The 15,405-nt window shown below is 50.5% G+C and overlaps 1 protein-coding gene across 3 annotated transcripts; it reads left to right on the top strand.

The window, feature by feature from the left end:
• Positions 1-1,271: 1,271 nt before the first annotated feature.
• On the top strand, positions 1,272-15,381 carry Itih1 (inter-alpha trypsin inhibitor, heavy chain 1). 3 transcript variants are annotated; one of them, NM_008406.3, is made up of 22 exons: positions 1,272-1,402; positions 1,647-1,667; positions 1,935-2,101; positions 2,533-2,637; positions 2,917-3,079; positions 3,576-3,689; positions 6,477-6,602; positions 6,688-6,804; positions 7,437-7,605; positions 7,733-7,858; positions 8,665-8,846; positions 9,095-9,280; positions 10,315-10,454; positions 11,049-11,203; positions 11,286-11,300; positions 11,676-11,696; positions 12,082-12,159; positions 12,248-12,361; positions 13,199-13,400; positions 14,148-14,320; positions 14,660-14,771; positions 14,922-15,381. In NM_008406.3, the coding sequence occupies exons 1-22, from the start codon at positions 1,295-1,297 to the stop codon at positions 15,049-15,051; spliced, it is 2,724 nt and encodes a 907-aa protein (NP_032432.2). In that variant the 5' UTR covers positions 1,272-1,294; the 3' UTR covers positions 15,052-15,381. The 3 variants fall into 3 exon arrangements, with proteins under 3 accessions (NP_032432.2, NP_001293007.1, XP_006518647.1); NM_001306078.1 differs by having other exon boundaries at positions 1,923-2,101; XM_006518584.3 differs by lacking the exons at positions 1,272-1,402; positions 1,935-2,101 and having other exon boundaries at positions 1,650-1,667.
• The last annotated feature ends 24 nt before the right edge of the window (positions 15,382-15,405 follow it).

Genomic DNA, 15,405 nt, shown 5'->3' with positions numbered 1-15,405 from the left:
GGAGCAGGACAAAGCTGACTTCTGTTTTTCTTTCCAAATCCAGCAAGAAGGTCAGCGAGATGATGCAATACGCCCGGAGCATGGGTCACCGCTGTGCTTCCCCCAAGCCTCCCGAATCATCAGAACCAAATGTGTCACTGGGTGTCATAACACCCAGTCACATCTGTGGCCAAAGCATGACTGGAAAGTTTGTTGAAGAATTCTGGACGAAAAGCTTCATTAAGCTTAGAAATTCTATTGTATCGCCTCTGTCCTCTTGCCAAAAGTTAACTGTATATGAGACTGGTGCTGCCTGGTACTTGAGACAGGAAAGGAAGCATTTGAGGGCTCCACAAGCCTTCTTGACGGAGTGCAGATAAATACACAAGGGCAATCTGGAGTCTGGCAGGGACTTTCCACAGCCCTGAGCTGCCTGTTTACAAGAAGAAAGTAGTAACTGCCATGGTTTTAAAAGTTATTTTTCCTACATGTGGGCCTATGCAGTACCCACAGAAACCAGAAGGGGGTGGCGGTTCCCAACACAGGGGCTGACAATTAAACTTGAGTCCCCTGGAAAGGCAGCAAGACCTCTCCGCTGTTGATCCAGCTCAGCACCCTTCCTCACCCATGTTTAAAGACAAGATCTCATATAGCCCAACTGGTTTCCCAATGTAGCTGAGGCTTGTCTTGAACTCATCCTCCTGACCCCACCTCCCTAGTGTTAGGATTGTAGGTGTGTGCCACCAAGCCTAGCTGCCATGAACACTTTTTGTTGCTTTCTCTCTCTGTGTGTCTGTCTCTCCAACCATCTCTCTCTGTATGTGTGTCTGCCTGTCTTTCTGTCTCTGTCTCTCTGTCTCTCTGTCTCTCCATCTCTCCGTCTCTCTCTCTCTCTGTCTCTCGGTCTCTGTGTGTGTGTGTGTGTGTTTGTAAGTACATTCATGCCACAACCCATAGGTGGAGGTCAGAGGATAACTTGAGGGAGTTAGTTCCAAACTCAGGTAGTCAGGCTTTATGGTAAATTTCTTTACCTGCTGAGCCATCACCCAGGATCTGCAAACTTTTTCTTCAACTTCACTTAACATGTTGAGATATATATATACATATTCCCCTAGGAATTAAATCCAGAGCTTAGTGCATGGCACCTACCAACAACGGTAGACAAACCATCTACCAGTGAGCTACGTCCCAGCTCATTGATTCCCTAAACCCTGCTATTTGCCTCCGCTGTGTCTAATGTTTAAACTGTGTTTGTCCAGCACAGTATTAACTAACAGTCTGAGGGAAGTGACGGGGAATTGAGAGCCTGGAGATCATGGAGGGTGCCACAGGGCTCCGGGTGCTGCTGTGCTTGCTGCCGCTCCTCACTCTGCAGGCCAGGCCTGCTTTGGGCTTGGCAACAGGCAGACCCAGGGGCAGTGAGGTATGTGAGTAAGCCCTTAGCATAGATAGGCAGTTGTCCCTGCACTGGGCCCCGGGGCTGCAGCTCCTGCATCAGGGACATGAGCCTCCCTCACCCACTGATCATTTCTTCTTGAAGAGGAAGCCTCCCAGCGGCAGGAGGGAGGTGGAGGAGGAGAGCACACAGACCCCATTCCCACCCTTAATAAATGGATCAGGGTCCCTGAGCGTCCCCACTCACACTTAGTGGTGGTTTTGTTTTGCAGAAGCGACACGCTGTGGACACTGTAAGTTATTTGGCCAAGGGGTCCAAGATGGGGCCCTTACTACAGGTTTGCTTTTTCCCATCCCTGTATGCCTCTGTCAGTGCAACAGGCAGGGGGCTCCCATCACTTGAAATGTGACCTCATGTCTCCAGCAAAGAAAGAGGGTCTTCTTGGGAGGTCTGGTGTATTCTTTGGGAATCTGGGCACTTTGCTCTAGAGTGGGTAGAGTCCATTATTATTATTATTATTATTATTATTATTATTAATTATTATTAGTATTATCTTCAGTCAGTCAATGGTGTGTCCATCAAGAGCTTGAAAGTCAATTGCAAAGTCACCTCTCGCTTTGCCCACTACGTCATCACCAGCCAAGTGGTCAACAATGCTGATAAAGCCAGGGAAGTGGCTTTTGATGTGGAAATCCCCAAGACAGCCTTCATCAGTGACTTTGCCATGTGCGTGCGTGCCCTGTCTAACTCTTACACTCTACTCCACTTGTGTCCACTCACCTGTTCAGCCTGAGTTCAGAGTAGTGAGATCTCACTTGGGTCATGGCCAGCCCCAGCTTAGAGGGGTAGGAGGAAAGAGGTCCATTAGAGGTCTCACCTCCCACCTTACACAGAAAATCAGAGCCTCTGACTGCTTGTTTTCAAAGCTTTTGACTTGGGGAGCAAATCCAGTGAGTGATGTGGCCTCTGTGACTATGGTTATCTACTGACTTCCTATGGGTCCTCTCAGCAGTGGACAGTAGAGGCAGCAGACAGCAGAGACTCCCTTTTCAAGGAGTTGTGTGGACAGGGTCCTAGGCTCAGAATACTCAGTACAAAGGACAACCCAGGCAGTGAAGTCAGGCCACCACTACTGGGGGCTTTTCCCTTTCATGCAGAACATCAGATGGGAAGGCGTTCATTGGGGACATAAAGGACAAAGTGACTGCATGGAAGCAGTACCGGAAGGCAGCCGTTTTAGGGGAGAGCGCTGGCCTTGTCAGGTAAGTTCCAGGCCTTAGTGGCCAAGCTTCCAGGGCTCTCCCTTCTGACCATCCAGGATGGAGCTGGGGACTGTGAGGAGGGAGCACCTCCAGGAGGATGGAAGCTTGAGTAAGCCTGTCTAAGCTGGCATCTGGGGCTAGGGTGGGGTACATCCTTGAGCTCTTGCCTTGGGGGGGGTGGTGTGATAATAAGAGGAACTGGTTCTGAGGGACAAGCTTTAGGTGTTGAAACTGTACATGTCACCCTTTGCCTATTGCTGCCTCTGGTGACATGTTCAGAGCCTCGGGCAGAAATATGGAGCAGTTCACCATCCATATCACTGTTGGAGCCCAGAGCAAGGCCACGTTCCGGCTCACCTATGAGGAGGTACTAAAGAGGAGACTGATGCAGTATGACATCACCATCAAAGTCAGACCCAAGCAGCTGGTACAGCATTTTGAGGTACTTTGCAAGTTCCCAGACAGGATTCCTCACGTTCTTTCTCCCACCCCCAATCCCACACCAACTGTGGCTTTCAGCAATGGTTCAGCCCTCTCCCTTAGCCCAGGCCCAAAAAATACAAGGAATGAGAGTGAGTCCTTAGGACGGGTTCCTGTGGGCTCTTCCGCAGCAGGAAGCCCCTTGAATCTCCCAGCTTTCTTGTCATCCATGATCCCCCAATTTCTGTACCTGCTAAATACATCCCTGCATTTCCCAAGACTGCCACCAGATTACAAAAAGTACTGACACTTATGTGTCAGTCAGCAGGAGGGGCCAAGTTGAAGGGTTCAGGCATGGGCATCTTTCAGTCAGTATTTCTGGACTGACTATGATGAGCCAGGCCCTGCTAAGGGCTGGGTGGATCCTGCACACAGTAGAAAGGCAGATCCACAGGGCTCTTGGCTGAAATTTGGTGCTAGCCCACATGGGCCTTAGCACAGAACTGGCTTCCATGCAGATCGATGTGGACATCTTTGAACCCCAGGGGATCAGCAAGCTGGACGCTCAGGCCTCCTTCCTCAGTGAGGAACTGGCTGCTCAAACCATCAAGAAGTCTTTCTCAGGGAAAAAGGTATGTGAAGAACAATGGGATGGGGATGGGACCTTAGAGACTTCTCAGCTCAACTCAGCCTTTCTAAAATATCCAGGCTGGGCACAGGACCAGGCAGTGTAATTAGGCTGTCCCGATGAGTTATTAGTCAGACTTTCCATCAACTGTGGCAAATCCCTGAGAGAAACAGTTTCAAGGAAGAGGGATTTAGTTTGACTCCTGGTTTCTGAGGTCTCAATCCATGGTCAGCTTGCTCTGCTGTTTCTGGAACATGGTGGGGTAACATTATAGAAGAAATGCTTGCAGGAATAGAGGTTGTTCAGCTTATGCAGCCAGGAAGCAGAAAGAGAGGGGGGAGAAGGAGGGAGAAGGAGAGGGGAAGGGGGAGGGGAAGGGGGAAGGGGGAGAGAGGGGAGGAAGGGGGAGGAGGGAGAGAGAAAGAGAGAGATAGAGAGAGGAGGAGGAGGAGGAGGAGGAGGAAGAAGAAGGAGAAGAAGAAGAAGAAGAAGAAGAAGAAGGAGGAGGAGGAGGAGGAGGAGGAGGAGGAGGAGGAGGAGGAGGAGGAGAAGAAGAAGAAGAAGAAGAAGAAGAAGAAGAAGAAGAAGAAGAAGAAGAAGAAGAAGAGACTTTCAAAGGCACTTTTCCAGTGACCAACCTAGCTTCAATTTTCTTGGTTAAATTTTGTTGTGATTTATCGAGGCAGGGTCTTATTATTCAGCCTAGACTGTCCTTAAACACACAATCCTCCTGGCTCGCCCTCCCGAGTGCTGGGATTACAGATGTGATCAACCACGCTGGGTAATTATCTATTCATGTTCTGGATTTGTCGTGGATCAGTCCACTGATGGAGGCAGCACCTCAGGATCCAGTCACTCCCCCAAATCCAGGCCTCAGAACTCCACTTGCCTCACTGACCTTCAACATATGAGTCTTTCAGGAAGATAGTCTATATCCAAACTATAATGGGTGCATGTATCCAGGTGGAATCTCAGAAGTGTTCTAGTCTCCTGCTCATCTGAGATAGGAAAGAACTAGTCTCAGCACACTGGCTGTGTCTTGACAGCTTGTATCAGTTTCTTCTTTGCTTATATCCTGCCCTTGGAAGATCATTGGGGCACATCAAACAACCCTTAGCTTTTTGTTTTGTTTTGTTTTGTTTTTGACACCCAACTTTGGAAAGGTCTGTGACTTGTCACTGACCACCCAGGATCCCCAGAAGTTCTGTTCTTGCAACACCCTACTTCCCAAGTAGCCCTGAACCCAGGCCAAGAGCCATCTTTCAGCTCTCATGCCCTATGCACGGGGGCTCCATAAGTCACTGAGAAAGTGTCTCTTACAATTCATCAGTGTATTGGCTAGTTTTATGTCAACTTGACACAGCTGGAGTTATCACAGAGAAAGGAGCTTCAGTTGAAGAAATGCCTCCACGAGATCCAGCTGTAAGGCATTTTCTCAATTAGTGATCAAGAGGGGAGGTCTCCTTGTTGGTGGTGCCATCTCTGGACTGGTAGTCTTGGTTCTATAAGAGAGCAGGCTGAGCAAGCCAGGGGAAGCAAGCCAGTAAAGAACATCCCTCCATGGCTTCTGCATCAGCTCCTGCTTCCTGCCCTGTTTGAGTTCCAGTCCTGACTTTCTTGGTGATGAACAGCAGTATGGAAGTGTAAGCCGAATAAACCCTTTCCTCCCCAACTGCTTCTTGGTCATGATGTTTGTTCAGGAATAGAAACTCTAACTAAGACAATCAGGAAACCTTTAATTTTCATTATTTGAAAAATTATTATTAATAATTGTTTTTATGTGTGTGCAAGCATGCCACAGTATGTGTTTGGAGGGATGAGGACAGCTCCATGGGTCACTTGTCTTCCATATGTTAGGGTTCTGAGGCTCAGAATCAGTCATCGGGCTTTTCAGCAAGCGCTTCACTTGCCAAACCACGCCCTAAATCCGGAATACCCTTTCAACAAAGCCAGACAGACACCTTGAAATGTTAGCAGGTTTATTGTTGACTGGGTGGGGATGGGTCCTCTTCTAACAGTCATTGTCAAGCCTTCTATTTTAAAAGATGAACATATCTTATTATAACAAGCTAATTAGCCTTTAACATCCTTTAAAGAAAGCATAGAAAGTCCAGAGCAGAGAGAGTGGTGAATCACCGGTAGCTTCCGTGAGTGTCTACATCACTCAAACTAGATGTCATCATCTTCCTGGGCCTGCCCTCTCCTCTCTGCTTTTTGCCAATCAAATGACCAAGGGTTGTTGTTGGGGGGGGGGTTTGGTTTTTTTCCATGCATAAGATTGTTGTCTTACTTTTTGTTTTTAAAGACCATATCTGCTCTATCACTGTGGAGCCCAGGCTGGCCTTGAACTAGAGATCCTCTTGTCTCAGCCACTTGAATGGTGGGATCACGGGATCATGGGCATTGCTATCATGATGGCTCATCGCCTTTAACCCCACAGTTTGAGATGACTGATATCTTTTACACTATCATACTGCTATTATTTTAATCTTGTTCTTATACTCTAAATACTGGTGGTTATTATAAAACTTCCAACAATTCAGGAGCAAACAAAAAAAATTAGTCTTTTCTCTTACTACAGGCAAGTATACTCACTCAAACCTAAAAGAATGACCCACCACTGGGCTTACTCCTATGCCTGTAGGCAATCATATTCAGGTGTACACACACACACACACACACACACACACACGCACACACGCACACACACACACTCACAACACACCCCTTAAGCTATCTAGCAGACATCCTATCTGTACCCCCCCATGCCTCACACCTTCTTTGCTTTCAGGGTCATGTGCTCTTCCGCCCCACTGTGAGCCAGCAGCAGTCCTGCCCCACATGTTCTACATCCTTGCTAAATGGAGAATTCAAGGTGACCTACGATGTCAATCGAGACAAGCTCTGTGACCTCCTGGTAAGCCTAAGGCTCATGGTGCAAGCCCTACAGGGCAGGGAAAGTCAACTGGGAGAAAGGTCTCTCTGCCTCTTTTCTGTTCCAGGTGGCCAACAACTACTTTACACATTTCTTTGCCCCCAAAAACCTGACCAACATGAGCAAGAACCTGGTTTTTGTGATTGACATCAGTGGCTCCATGGAAGGCCAGAAAGTGAGGCAGGTAAATGGCACCTTTGGGCAGCTCACCCAGCTGCAGCGTCTCTGGCTCGCCTTCATGTCGTGAAGGTTTGGCTGTAGAGCGCCTTGGGACTTGTGCTGATGGACAGAGAAAGGGATGTAACTGGAAATCCCTGCTGGGGAATCAACGAGTTTCCTTGCTGTGCAAATACAGGTGAGCACAGCTCTTCTCAGTTTTGAGACAGAGGATAATGGTGCCTGCGGGTCACACGGAGTTTCCCATGGAGAAGTGCTCAGAAGAGAAAGTCCATGCTCTGAAGATGCTGGGAGTGATAGAGGGTCTATGGGTGGCATCTAGTGCTCTCAATGCTTTACCCAATGGGCAGGGACGACATGTCTGCACAAGACAGGTTCTAGAAAAACAGCTCTGGTAGGAGATGGGGGATATACTCAAACTCTCCGGCATTTCTTCTCCCTATACTTGGTCCTTTTGCCTTCTCTGTGCCCCTCAGACACCCCAAGTCCATCAGGATGCTATTTCCTTGGGGACTGTCTGACCGTCATCTCTGCTTGTCCACTGTGCATTTCTACAGTGGCTACCTGGGTTCCCGGAAAGAGCTGTCCTTCACCACCTAGCAGCTCTGTCCCTCCTCTGACTTCCTCCTGTCCTTGCAGACAAAGGAGGCACTCCTTAAGATCCTGGAGGACATGAGGCCAGTAGACAACTTTGACCTGGTCCTCTTTGGCTCTAAAGTGCAATCATGGAAGGGCTCCCTGGTACCTGCGTCTAATGCCAATCTGCAAGCAGCTCAAGACTTTGTGAGGCGCTTTTCTTTGGCTGGAGGTAAGGAAGGGGGTCTCAGAATAGCCTGGCATCATGTCTGTTTCAATGGAATATGACTGTACACTAGTCCAATATTATTATATTATATTATATTATATTATATTATATTATATTATATCCTTTATAGCCACAAACCTGAATGGAGGCTTGCTCCGAGGAATCGAGATCTTAAACAAAGCTCAAGGAAGCCACCCAGAACTCAGCAGCCCGGCCTCAATTCTTATCATGTTGACAGACGGAGAGCCCACTGAAGGTGAGTACTTCAGGGGCTGCCCTGGGAGGTGGTGATCGCCTCACTTCCAGAAATGATCAAGCTGATACTGGAAATTCATCTGTTGGAGAGGCCACTGGGCCAGAAAATCAAGTGCTGGTCTGAAAACTGTTCAGACCGCAGTCTGTGGGAGCTATGCGCACCTCTGTCCTGCGAGTTGGTAACGGCACATGGTTTTGTAAGAAGCTGGGATGCTTAGGGGCCCCAAGGATGGGCAGGATTTACCTACGTTGTGCCAAGCCCAGGGCAAGGGGCTGAAAAGAGACACCAAGAGAATGAGATGTGTCTTTTCCTTCAGCTGATGTAGAAAATCTCTACCATGGAAGCTAGAGGGCCAGGGTGCCACGGGGCCATGCAACTCCTGACAGGGGTACCTGGCTCCAGAGAGGCCTGGGAAGGCCTCTTGGACGAAGTAAGCCCTGAGTTGGAAGAAAGCAAAGGGGACAGGAAGAGATCTCGCAGGGCCTGCCCAGTAAAGAGGACATGTGCCGAATCAGGCAAATTTGGGGAGGTGGGGTGGCCTGGCCTCACAGGCTATGGCAAAGAGCCATAGGAGAGTTTGGCGCAGCGTCACGTCTGCCTGTGATGGGTCTATATGGTCAGGCAGGGCCTTCAGTGAGCTGTTTCCAGCTGTCACAGTTGCCCTGTGCTGCCCCCAGTTGTCAATGGGGACTGAGGTTGATCCGGGATGAGAACCTTGCTTCCCAGGAAGTATTTTCCAAAGGTTTCTAGGGCTACCCTATGCCTGAAATCTAGCATCTCATCACTGTCTGGATGTGTGGCTGCAGGGGAGACGGACCGTTCCCAGATCCTCAAGAATGTACGCAACGCTATCCGGGGCAGGTTCCCGCTCTACAACCTCGGCTTTGGCCACGACCTGGACTTCAGCTTCCTGGAGGTCATGTCCACTGAGAACAACGGATGGGCCCAGAGAATTTATGAGGACCATGATGCCACCCAACAGCTACAGGTCTCCCTGACCCCTCCCATTCACCATCAGCAATATGCCAAGGGGCTCTGGTGGCCGTTTGCCTAACAGCCTAGAGAAGACAGATATCCAAAGTTGAAGTCAAGTACACAAGTATAAGTAGTTACTTAACCTCTCAGAGCCTAGATTCCCCCTCTAAAGTGGGATACCAGCATTCCACTTTGCTCCTAGTCTTCTGGTCAGGTTCCTGGGTGCTCTGTTTGAAGGAGACTCCCTTTCCATCCCTGCAGGGTTTCTACAATCAAGTAGCCAATCCCCTGCTGACAGATGTGGAACTGCAGTACCCCCAGGATGCTGTCTTGGCTCTAACCCAGCACCGACATAAACAGTACTATGACGGCTCGGAGATTGTGGTGGCTGGGCGCATTGCTAACCACAAACTGAACACCTTTAAGGCTGACGTTCGGGCTCGTGGGGTAAATGGTGAACAGTGGGGGGGGGGGTAGAAACTGGACAGTGCCTAGACACTTAGAACTCCCCCCTTCTGACCATCCCAAGTAGTGTCTATCTTCCTCCTAGGGGAGGACAAATATGCCCAGGCCCAGAGACTGGACAGGTTGGAATGGAATCAAAGTGGCGTTAATTAGTTGTCATCCGTTAGCTCAGAAGGGTCCCTCAAAACTCCTCACATCCTCTGCTCGCAAGCATGAGAGAATGGGAGGCCAGCCTCTGCTCTCACTAGGTCTCATTCCTGGACATACATACCCTGTGTACCAGGCCCAGCATCTTGGCACAGTGAATGCAACTACATACACATCTATGGAAGGTTCTAGGGATACGAGACCTGGCTCATCCTCCAGGGTGTGAATTCAACCCACAGTGAGGTTGAGGGCTTAGGACTTTCTTCCCTGGAGAGAAGAGAGTTAACCAGACTCTAGCCTGGCTCTCTTCGGCTTTCTAGGCTGTGCTTTGTCTGTACTGCAGTGGTAGCATGGCCCCGAGTGGGTGTGTATGCGTCGTGGGGAAGTGGACTAACCCACATAGTACCAGATGCAGGCGTCGGGATAAAGAACATCTTGGGAAAGACTTCATTATTGTAGCTGGGGATCACAGCGTGTGCCTATGCCATGGCAGGCTGACCAGGGCAGCCCAGCTGAACTCTGTGACCCTTGGGAGAAGTGAACAGCAGAAACAGTAGGTGTTTGTTGGACTCTTCCACAGAGAGTGACTCCATGTGGACAGGCCTGCACCTCCTGTCCAACTGAGCCTTAGGCCTAGGCTAAGCCTGGCTCACAAGGGGTGATTAGCCAGCATCTGTAGAATGAACACACAAATGAATGAATGAATGAATGAATGAATGAGTGAACATAAATGACAGCAGGCAACAGACAGGTCACTGTACTGAGAATGAAGATACAGAGACCAGATGAGGGTGCTTGCCAGAGCCGCGGGTACCATCCAGGGCATGTACTGTCATGGCTTACGGCCTTGCTCCCCTTTCAACTCCCAGGAAAAGCAAGAATTCAGGGCAACCTGCCTAGTGGACGAGGAAGAGATGAAGAAACTGCTCCGAGAGCGTGGCCACGTGCTAGAGAATCATGTGGAGAGGCTCTGGGCCTACCTCACGATCCAGGAGCTCCTGGCTAAGCGGTAGGGTCCCTGCAGCTGCCAGGAGTAAACTCCGTTTACTGTAAACCCTGTTCCTGGTAGACAGAGAGAGGTGGTTCTGAGCCAGCAGGCCGAGGGGAGTGGGTGTGCTTTCCCCCTCTGCCTTACTCAGGGTCTGCAGTGTGGGTCTTCCACGTGGATGGGGTTCAGGAAGAGGAGAGTCCACTTGCCCCATTGAGCTTCCTCAGAGCACGTTCCACTTACTACAGAACTGCTATGCCCAGACATATTTCTCCCTCATCATCTCTACTTAATGGGAGAGCAATACAAAGCTCAGAGAGGCCGGCTACCATGGCCCTGTAGCACGTAAGCTTCTTGATTTTCTCTGAGGCACACACACACACACACACACACACACACACACACACACACACACACAGAGAGAGAGAGAGAGACACACACATGCCTCTGCCCTGTGATAGGTCTCGCAATCATGAGATCCCTGACGCACAGCCATTGCTTTGGCTGGGCGCTGTGAGTGCTTGGATGTTTGATGAATGAGGGAAAGAGTGAGCAAGCAGAGCCCGCCATCACGTGTACAGAGGCCTTGGAGTCAAGCACATGTCTCATACACAGGATGAAGACGGAAGGGGAGGAGAGGGCCAACCTGTCATCCCAGGTCCTGAAGATGTCACTGGACTATCATTTCGTAACGCCACTGACCTCTCTGACTATCAGAGGCCTGACAGACGAGGATGGGCTGGAGCCCACCATTGACAAGCCCCTGGAGGGTACAGGCGTGGGGGATCTGTGGTCAGCAGGGTCATGGGCCAAAGTCTTCCCCGGGTTAATTCTCTTCCGTTTCCCTTTCAGATTCTCAGCCCTTAGGTGAGTTTTCGGCCTGTTGGTTTAGCACCTGGCATCACGTGACTGGAAGCTGCCGTGTAGTATGCTCGCCCTGCCCCCCAGCACAAACCCCATTGTTCCTGCATCTTCCCCACCCCGCTCTGTCCTGGGCTTCTGAATCTCAGGGCTGCATCCTTCATGCATCACGAGCCTTTGCCTTCCCTCGGGTCTCCATCAAGCCCCTCTCCCCGGTGTCTATCTGAGGAAGTCGAGGGCATTTGAGAGGCCCCTCAGCTTCAGCAGGGCTGAGCCTACAGTAGTTCATCTCTCACCCTGAGGTTCACTTGAGGAGTGAGCTACATGCCCTGGAGGTGGGCTTGGGTATCAGAGTAACAGTGTTTTCCTTGTCTTTTGCAGAGATGGTGGGACCCAGAAGAAGTAAGTGGTAGCCATCTTGGGGACCCCCTTCTTCACCCCTTCCTCCTACTTACCCTGTTGGCTAGCCAACTGAGCACTTAGCTCTGACCAGAACCCTGGCTATCACTAGCTCTGGTTCCCTTTGGTGCTTCGGTGGGATTCCTTAGGACAATGCCTCCGTACAGGCTTGGCTTTCCCAGGGTCCCCATTATAAAAGACATAGGAGGCCAGGTCATCTCCTAGGACCAAACTTTTGTACCCAAACCCTGAGAGGCATGGAGCATGTGTGCTGCTTTAGTGTCCGCATTGTTTGTAGTGTCAGGCCAGCTCCATGGATAGGGGTGTTGGTCTAACTCTAGGAGACTGTGCTGCTCTCCCCCTCAGCACCGTTTGTTCTCACCTACAGCGTTTGTGCTGTCAGCCATACAGCCATCTCCTACAGCCCACCCCATAGACTCAAAGTTGCCACTCCGTGTGACAGGTGGTAAGTCTTGGGAGGGTCTAAAGGATTCCCCTAATCCACTCCATCTGACCAACCCCTCAATGGAACGGACTCCATGTTGTGTTCCCAGTGGACACCGATCCCCACTTCATCATCTATGTGCCCTCAAAAGAGGATAGCTTGTGCTTCAACATCAATGAGGAACCTGGTGTGATCCTGAACCTAGTACAGGACCCTGACACAGGTATGGTGGGTAATGTACCCTCCGCCAGGTGGGGCAGAGCCAGTGTTCCTGTACCTTCCCTAGTTAAACAGAAACTATTGGGGTAGCTTTCACTCCTTCTGCCTTGCATACTGTCCACTTGACAGGCACCTTGTCTTCCTCTTACTCCATGTCCTTCCGTATGAGTGTGTGACTCATACAACACACAGAACCCATGACCAGATGAGTCCCCTACTTAGTCTAACGCTCAGGCCTTGCTCTCTTGACATCCTTGGGAATTATTTTTAAGGAGCCTCTGTCTTATATCAGGGCCTGAACATCACATGGGTCCTGAGGCACCTGCCTATAATCATGGCTGTGCAGAGCTGGAAAGCACCCCTCTAGCCAGGCTATAGTAGGGAAGGCTTTCCTGACCCCCAAACCCCCTCCTCATCCATCCCTCTGACTCCATGTCTGTTGAGCATTGACTAGGGGCTGGGAAAGGGAGGGAGGAAGCAATGGGAGATCTGTTTCTCCGAGTGTCAACTTAGGAGCACGAGACTCAACTTGGGGTCAGTGAGGACAGGGCTGTTCAGGGTCTGGCAAATGTATTTCCAGACCTCCTGTGAGTCTGTCCCTGTGTGAGAAGGATGTCCAATCCTTTCCTCAGGAGTCCAGAGCTCAGAAGAGAAAGCTAAATATAGGGTATCTAGTAGTTACGGTATGGATGGGGGGAGCGGGGAAGGAGCACAGGTGGTCTTGGGAGCAGGGCCAGTCCTGGAGGTGACATGGCCTGTGGCATGAAGGGGACCTCCTGGGAAGGATATTCGACGTGCCAAAGGCCCCACCTTGACTGGATGGCTCCTCACCCCACTGCAGGCTTCACCGTGAATGGGCAGCTCATTGGGAACAAGGCCAGCAGCCCTGGGCAACACGAGAGCACATACTTCGGGAGATTGGGAATCTCAAGTCCCACATCAGACTTTCAGCTGGAAGTGACTCCTCAGAACATTACACTGAACCCCAGCTCCAGCGGGTCCATGTTCTCCTGGAGGGACCAGGCTGTGCTGCAGAAGGATGGGTAACAAGGCCTGGCCTGGGCAGGAGGAAGGAAACCCACTGCGACATGGGTCAAGACGCAGAGATCTCATACCACCTGTGTTTCCTGAGCCTGCAGAGCCCACATTTCCTAAGCAGTGTGACCAAGGGACACGCATAAGGCCTGTACAGATGGCCAGACTCTGGACTACTCCACCATCCATGTTTTCTCGGTTCCTGGGCATGAGCTTTGGGACTGGAGTCTTGAATCCCACCCCTACCTTCACTCAGGCTGGCACAAGGGCCACTCCTTCCCCACAGCCCTCCTACTTACAGCACTGAATTCCAGTCCTCTGGGCTTCCTTTTTGGCTCTCTCATGTCTGTTCCTTCCTTTGCTCATTCATTTATTTAACCAAGTCCTCAGATCACCAGCATAGCTCAAGGAAGAGGTGTTCTGACAAGGATGGAAGGTTCAGGAATGAGCAGGATTCATAGGACGCAGACTCAGATAGCCACTGACTACCAGCTATATGACTTCGAGAGCATTACTTAATCCCTTTGAACCTTGGTCCTTTCACAAGGTCAGAGTGAAAATTGGGTGATTCAGTTTACACAGAGGACTTGGCACTGGGCCTGGGACATTTTAAGGCATACAGGACAGAGACATATGGGAGGGAACAAATAGCAACCAGACCTCTCAGAGTGAGGGCCACCAGGTATAGGTGTAATATCTGGGTCCCAGAGGATGAAGGCGGCTAATCTTGTCCCGATGCCTGCCTGGCCCTGCAGGGTAGTGGTGACAATCAACAAGAAGAGGAACCTGGTGGTGTCTGTGGATGATGGGGCTACCTTTGAGATTGTCCTGCACAGAACATGGAAGGGGAGTGCAGTCCACCAGGACTTCCTGGGTTTCTATGTGCTGGACAGCTTCCGGATGTCAGCCCGGACAAAGGGGCTACTGGGTATGACTGGCCAGCTAGGCAGAACTGTGTGTTGGTGCTCCAAAGCCAGTGTGTGTTCACGAGTCCTCAGTGACAGGCCCATCTCCAGAGCTTCAGAGCTCTCCAGAGCCTGAAGTGAGGGCCCTGTCCCTTTTGGAGATGGTGACCAAATGTAGGATGAGACAAAAGCTAAGTGAACTGGGGGATGATGGGCAAAACATCACTTCACAGAAAGGTCAGAGGTCACCAGAAACCTCATATGAGTGGCAGCCATCGGTCACCAGATCGGTGTAGCACTTCTGTTCTTCCCCCCTCTCTCTTCATTCACCACTAAGCCCGGCTTCCAATATACCTTTGCAGGACAATTCTTCTCCCCACTGGATTTTGAAGTATTTGACCTCCACCCAGGCTCTGACCCTACAAAGACAGATGCCACAATGGTGGTGAAGAATCGGCAGCTGACAGTCACCCGGTGAGTGGGTTAGTGAGTGACCAACGTTTCTGTTCTTGACTGCATTTTGTTCTCCCTCATAGGTCTAGGCCTTCCTCCTGGTGTCATGTGGGTAGGGTGAACCTCCTGGGAGGTCTAAAGAGGGACAGCAGCTATCTTGCCTGTTTCCAGAGGGTTGCAAAAAGACTACAGCAAGGACCCCAGACATGGAGCAGAAGTGCCTTGCTGGTTTGTCCACGACAATGGAGCTGGACTGATTGATGGTGTTCACACTGACTATGTCGTCTCTGACATCTTCTGAGCCCTCCAGCTAACACAGCAGCCTTTGCCTGGAACGGCCTATGAAGGAGGAGAGGAGAGCAGAGCATCAGATTAACTCCACCTTCCTGAGCATACTGGTCCCTGTGTCAAGACATCCTGTGATCTCATTAAAGAGAGGCTGTGTCCAGTGCAGAGTTGGCTGCCTTTGGGGAGAGAGGTAGCAGGGGGTAGCTCAGGACCTCATCAGACTCAAAGATGGGCAAAGAAGACAGAAATGGGAGGAATCTACCGATTCTGCAGCATTGACTGCATCCTGTTCTCTTCTTGGCACATGGCCTCTGAATCCCTTGAATAAACCCTTCACACAGTCCAGGAACCCAGAGATGTGTGACCA

This window comes from Mus musculus, chromosome 14, assembly GCF_000001635.26.
Source record: "Mus musculus strain C57BL/6J chromosome 14, GRCm38.p6 C57BL/6J".
In the NCBI taxonomy this organism is placed as follows: domain Eukaryota; kingdom Metazoa; phylum Chordata; class Mammalia; order Rodentia; family Muridae; genus Mus; species Mus musculus.
This window is presented reverse-complemented; position numbering and strand designations above follow the sequence as displayed.

Bases quoted from the DNA above. Each gene is read 5' to 3' on its own strand.
- Itih1 (NM_001306078.1), top strand. From the start codon at position 1,295: ATGGAGGGTGCCACAGGGCTCCGGGTGCTGCTGTGCTTGCTGCCGCTC. The intron at 13,401-14,147 runs GTAACAAGGCCT...CTGGCCCTGCAG, and splicing joins GCTGTGCTGCAGAAGGATGG to GGTAGTGGTGACAATCAACA. The intron at 14,772-14,921 runs GTGAGTGGGTTA...GCCTGTTTCCAG, and splicing joins CGGCAGCTGACAGTCACCCG to AGGGTTGCAAAAAGACTACA.